Here is a 6,475-nt window from a genome sequence, read left to right on the forward strand (position 1 = left end):
TTCCCCTTACACAACAATACCAGTTTTGGGTTGCTTAAATGAACAGCATTGCTCAACCTGCTCCAAATCCCCCACGAAGCCAAACACACCATTTGCCATTTCACAGCCTGCACTCTTCCAACCAGAAAGTGGTGCTTCGCTAGCGCACGCTCGCTAGTCTCCCATATGGATGGCCAGCCTGCCAGTCTTTCTATAATTTTAAGCCAAATACACAGGCTAAAAGCAAGAAGAAACTTAGCAATGAGCTCCAGAGCCTGAGGATTGCAGCACAGGTCCCCGACAGTGCCTGGTTCAATGGGGGAACTAGAACACAGGGTTCAGGCTTGGGTAAAAGAAAACAAAAAACAACCCCCAAAACAGGTAGTGCTGGGCACTGGTTAAACTGCAGCAACACAGCCAGGTGACACAAGGACAGAGCTGCTGGGGATGGAGAGGTGTGTGCACTGTCCCTACCTGTAGCTCATTTGGAACCCATCAACAGCAACCAGCAGCCCTGGGAAAACCTGCACCATGCCCATGCACCAGCCCAGTTGCTTGGGAAGGGGCGCAGGACACTTCTGACACCCCAAGAAGATCCAAGGTGCAGATCCGCTCAGCTGTGAGACCTCACCTGGGACGAGCTGGCTCCTGCCACGCCAGGACTGACCCGGGACAGCAGCCCGTCCATTTGCAGCGCACAAAAGCAGCTCTTTTCCAGCTACTTACAGAGGTTCGTCGTCTCTCTTAAAAACCTCGTTGTTACAAAAGGCCTGATCCCGAGACCCAGCCGGCACTCGAGATGCCAGCTGAAGGCGACAGGCGCCAAGGACTGTCACCAGCTCACAGGATTTAGCTCAGGGAAGCTTCTCTCCTGCCAAACCACCCTGCTCCTCGCTTCTCTCCTGCTAACCCTGGGGACTTCCCGCTCTCAGAGCAGCATGTCAGAATCTCTGAATCACTTTATCTGTGGAAGAAGCAGAACAAAAGGCTGCAAGAGATAGGCAAGCAGGTTTGCGACAGCAGCACCACTCGGTATAGCAAACATCCTTTTCCTGGCATTTTGTTTTGCAACTAATTAAATCAGTCTCTGCCTGGCTAATGAAAGAGAGGAAGAAAGTGGAAAGTGTTCCTTTGTTTCTCCAGCCTACGGAGCTCACCCTCCTCGTGGAAGGGCTGCAAGCTGCCAGTGCTGCCCACCGAGCATCCCATCGCTGCGAACGCATCAGGTCCCCCTTCTGCAAGATTCCCCCAGGCTTGAGCTCCCCGTGCCTGGCCAGCATCTCGAGGGCTGAAAATCGCACAGCATCTGAGCTTGCCCTCTCCAAGCTTGCTCCCTTGATCTCTCCTGGCTGCATCCCACAAGAAAGCAAAAAAAAAAAAGAAGAAAAGCAGCAACCATTTCCCATTGCCTCCCCTGCTCTGACAAGGTGATCGCAGAGCACAGCCCTGTGGCAGAGAAACAGCCCCAAGCCCCTGGTTGCTGCCTCTGCACCCTCTCGCTAGGACAGCCCTGAAGTCCCAAGCAGAGACTGTTTTACTCAATTTACATCTCTGCAAACTCAGTCTGGGATCTGACAGTCGCACTGCCTGCTCTCCTTTTCAGGTAGTGACAGTCACTCTGTACCTCGAGCTCTACCCTCAGCAACACCCACACAGCCGCTGTGCCTTCAGGAGCCTGTGTGAACCTCTCTGGCGAGGCTGCACAGGGAGCAGAGCGCCCAGCTCCTCTCTGCAGCAGCCCCGGCTGCAGGAGCAAAGGAAGTTGCGCTCAGTTTTGTCACTCGAGTTGATAAGGTACCATTTTACATTATCACAGACTTGAGACACCAGCGAAGCGGGAGCAGGCTGCACTCTGTTGTGCTCACAAGCTGACTCAAAAAAGAAGGTGGAAAGAGCTGTTGATGTTGCTGCTCCCCACCCACCCTACCCAGCAGCTGAGACACAGCTACAGAAATGAGCAGCCATGAAAGTCCAGTTGCAAATAGGAAATCTGGGGCAAACGTTTGTTTCCATCCCTTGGCCAGAGTTCAGGTCTGGATGTCAAGGGTAAAGGTGCCAACTTCAGATGCAGAATCAGTCGCATCTATCCAACCCATGCAACAAGCAGAAGGTAGAACAGTAAAACACAAGCATGTCTTCTGGAAAGTCAACGTTCTATCACAAGTGAACATCCCTTTCTACTCAGCTGTTATCTCTTTCTCTTATTTTCACTCCTCATGGCCTGCAGTCACTTGATTCTTTGCTAGGAAATAGCTGGCAGTTTGCAAAGCTGACCTTAGGTCAAAGATTTCAGAGGCAAGTCAATGTATTAGGAACAAACCAGGCAGATGAAGGTGACCTACAACTGCTCTCTCCAACCTTCAAGCAGCTCAACACACTCCTGCAGAGGCCAGAAAAGCCTTTATTAAAAACCCAATAATAAAAGAAAGGTAGGTTAGATAACGCCCTGGACGGAAATCCAACTTCCTCCAAATGGACAAGTCCCTCGTTGCCTCATTTCCTTCTCCCTAGAATAACTTCATCAAGATTTTGTTTCAAATGTGTCCTTTCTAAACTGCTGAGCTGGTGCCAAGCATCCCAGCAAGAGAAGGAAGCAAACCAACTGGGAAAGTGAGCCAGCTTCCTCCAAAAGGCTGGGGAGGATGCCCTGGAAGCTGAAATGGCACCGATCCAGGAGAAGAGGCCAGGATGCACCATTGTCCAAACCTTGATGAAGAAGCTCCCCTTCCCCTCCCCACCCTCTTCCACTGCAGGATTGTGAAAGAGAAGTAACATCACCCCGATTAGCACAGAGGAGGAAAACAGCAGCTCGCCCTGGTTTTGTAATCAGGGTATTAACTCTTGTCAGGTCCCAAAGCCAAGACCAATCCTTCACGTACCTTCACATGTTACCTCTACCCCCTCTTTACCGTGGGGAGTGATGGGATCCTGGAGCAGGGTCTGCTCTGCACAGGGTTAAACCTCCACCAAAGTCAAGCCTTGCGGCGGGCAGGGAAAGATGACCACCAGATCACGGGCTACTGAGCATCTCCTGCTCAGACATCTGCAAATGCCTCAGCGCCTCTCCTCAAGGGCTGGGGCTGGTTTGTGACGCCTTCTGCTCAACCCTTTGGCCAGCACCAGGAATAAACCCCTGCACTGCTGAGCACCCACAGCCATCCCCTTAGGAAAGAAAAAAGGGATCTGATTTGCCTGAAAAAGCTCTCTGGCTATCCCAAGAAAGGACTTTTGGCCCCCAAAACAGAGCCATTCTTGTCCACCTCAACTGCGTATTGATCCCAGAGCACAAGGATGAAAGAGATCCGCACCAACCACCCAGCTGTGCCTGCTGTTGTACCGAGAGCAACCCAGGATCCTGGTGGGAAAAAAGAACAGGGATGGAGAACTCCAGGAACCAGACCTGCACAATCAGAAGTGAGCGACAGGCGGCAGACAGCGCTTTCCTCCATCTCCACCCCAGTGCTGCCAGGAGCAGGGAGAAGGGAAGACAAACATTGTGGCACTGCTTAACCACAGCTTCCTGCTAACAAACCTCTGGGGGGAAGAAATAAAAAAAAACTCTTGAGCGAGGAGGTATTCGAGTGGAGAGGGAAGGAAAGCCTCCAGGGATGTTGCACATGCTCTGCTCACCACCCACCTGCACATCTCCTAACTGTTCTCCTTTGGAAGGTTCCTGCTACAAACACAGCTTAAAATTCAACTGAAAAAAAGCAAATCCTCACCAAGAATAAATCATCAAATAAATCATAATGAAATAGAGCTGGGATCCATGGGAAATATGCACAAGGTGCCCACCAAGACCAATTCTTTGTAGCTCAATCACTAGAATTTTCTGTGATCATCTCCCCTGGCTGCAAGGATGAGGACAGCAGGGCTCCCTGGGAAGTCTGGATCAGAGAGAGATAGAGGTGAAGCACAGCAGTAAGTTCACCTTCCTGCAGCCCATATTCCTGTGGGGCAGAGAGCTTATCCATCGCTCAAAGGGACAGAAACCTGACACTGGCCCACAACAAGCATTTTGATCAGCTTCATGCTCCTGAGGGCATGGAGAACACTGTCCGTGCTCTGAAACGCAGCCCGCTCGCCCACAAAAAGACCGTGAGGCACCTTCTGCTCAGCTTGTCGTCTCTGCAACAAACAGAGGCAATTTTGCTGGCCCAGTAGAAAAGTGAATGCAAACCAACTCCCATTCCCCCCTGCCTTTTTTTCCCCAGCTAAATGTTAACCCCCTCACTATCCATCAAGAACCTTCCTGTTACAGGCTGGGATTAGCTTCACCAGATGGATCCAAGTCCTGGGGAGACACCCACACAGAATCCACCGCTGGATGAGAAGGTGCTCACAAGGATGAAGCGTTGCCAACAAAGCAGGAGCAAGCCTTCGCACGCAGAGATTCACGGCAGTCCCCAGCAGCAGGATGCGGCAGCACGACCACAACGCAGCATCCAGAGAAGCAACAGCACTTGTGTTTCCTCTGTGCATTCCTGTCCCTCACCACTACTCACGGTAATGATCCACATACTTTTTTCCATGAGTGCTGCTAAAGGCAACAACCACCCACAAATGGCTACAGGGAGAGAGGTATGGAGGTGAGGGGATTTTCCCCAGCCTTCACTGGCACTTGGAAAAACCACGTTCATGCTAGAGTTCCCCAGTTACCAGAACTGCCTTCCGATTCGCACCTGAAAGTTTTGTGGGTTCACTCCCCACCCTGGGGACAAATCACACTCACATCGCCTCACCCACCCCAGCCCAAAAAAATAGATATTTAATAAGGCGATGACTAACCCTGAGAAATTCTCGTAGACAAACCGTCTCCAGAGATGTTTGTTACTCGAAGCGAGGTGGCCGTTTCCTCCCCAGGGCTCTGGTCTAACAGCCCAGAAGGTCCCCAAGAAAAGGGGTTCTCCAATTTCCTCCCCCATGGGCAAAGTTGAACTCAGAGGTTGGGATCTTTGCTTTGAACTTTTACCGGACATAAAACCACGTTGCCTTTCGAAGCCTACACAGCTTCTGCGCGAGCGTACGATGGGAGAGGCAAGCAGCCCTGCGCTAACTCAAGGGCGTGGAGCAGGACCTGGGCAGCAGCAGGGTCCTGCTCATTTCCATCCCCTTGGCCGCACTGTCACCCTCGAGAGTACAACCCCAGCAGCTGGACCCCAGGTCAGAAAAGCTCCCACCCATTTTGCTGGTTAACTCTCCACTTAAAGTTTAATTTATCCTACTGGTGTGGAAAAGCATCTCCCACATCACATCCCTTTGCATCTGGGGCAAGCCAAAGCCACGTGCCCCAGGGCAGCCCCTGCCTCGTGCCCTGCCAGCTGCCTTTGTTCTCCGGAGCTGTCACTCGAGAGCGAACCAGCGCCCGGGAACAAGCTCAGTGTGACAGCTCTGCACTGGCAACGAGCACTTAAGGCACAAGGAACTTTATAAACTGGAGATGACAATTCTGCTCCCCAGAACAGGGAGGATGGAAGGGTCTCCACCAACAGACATCACACCCACTGAGGCAGAGAGGAGAGAAGGTTGGCTGGGGAATGCAGAAGAAGGTGAAGAAATGGGAGAAAGAGAACAGGAGGAGACACGGAGGCAGGTATGCTGCCAAGTAGCAGGATGCAGGAGATAAGAGAGCTGGGGAGGAGGAAGAGGGCTCTGATATAGGGGTGGTTACCAGGAGCTGCTGAGGTGTGATGGAGTTGTCTGTGTAAATGCAGAGTTTCTCCACAGTCAGGGGCATGGTTTCTCGCAGCTTGGAAGCCAGGAGCATGCAGACTGCTCCCAGAAGCTGTAACTGATTTTTCCGCACAGGGACTGATGACAGGTAGCGATCCACGTAATTCATGGCCAAGGGGAAGACCTCTTCTTCGCACTTCTGCTCCTCGCACACCTGACAAAACCCAATTACAAAAATAAAAAAAAAGAAAAGGAAGTTTTAATCAGCACAGGACTCCCCAGATCCTGCCTGCAGCGCAGCTTCAAAGCTTCTGGTCACGATGGTGTTTCACACCTATCTGCAGGGCTCTGAAGGCACCTCGGTGCTAAGGAATAAAACAGCTACAGGTGTTAAACCTATGACTTTGAGGGGATTACACCAGCAACAGAGCTGAAATCAATGGTTGAGTCCAAAAGTCTTCCTCCTGCCTCAGCCACGCTTGCACCACAGCCACGAACAGAATCCAGGAGCTCTGAATTTCAGTCCTCGGCTCTTATCTCTCAACCTGTATCAAAGCACTGGTCATATTTAACTTCCTTCTTTCAACGCAACCATAAAAATATTGAGGTTTCTCCTCACACAGCAGCAAACACCACCATTCTCCTTCCAGCAGCAACAGACTGAGCCGGGGACACTGACACGCACAGTCATGACAACTGCCAAGTGTCACCCACTTCTTGACTGCCTCTAGGGCTGCACAGGAACAGGCTCCAAAGCAGCATTTATCTAACTGCCCTTCTCAGAAAGGGAATTGCAGAAACAGAACAATAATAGCAGGGGGAA

General features: G+C 51.5%; 1 protein-coding gene across 1 annotated transcript in view; it reads right to left on the reverse strand.

Moving 5' to 3' along the window:
• The window catches only part of LOC104466361 (G1/S-specific cyclin-D3-like), a gene marked incomplete at its 3' end in the record, with an annotated part of 8,811 nt that extends 2,932 nt beyond the window's left edge, over positions 1 to 5,879 (reverse strand). The window contains exon 1 of the mRNA XM_010079747.1: positions 5,651 to 5,879. Coding sequence (XP_010078049.1) covers positions 5,651 to 5,821 — 171 coding nt within the window. The remainder of the gene's footprint in view (positions 1 to 5,650) is intronic.
• Positions 5,880 to 6,475: the final 596 nt, after the last annotated feature.

The sequence above is a fragment of the Pterocles gutturalis genome, unplaced genomic scaffold (genome assembly GCF_000699245.1).
Source record: "Pterocles gutturalis isolate BGI_N339 unplaced genomic scaffold, ASM69924v1 scaffold21509, whole genome shotgun sequence".
Classification (NCBI taxonomy): domain Eukaryota; kingdom Metazoa; phylum Chordata; class Aves; order Pterocliformes; family Pteroclidae; genus Pterocles; species Pterocles gutturalis.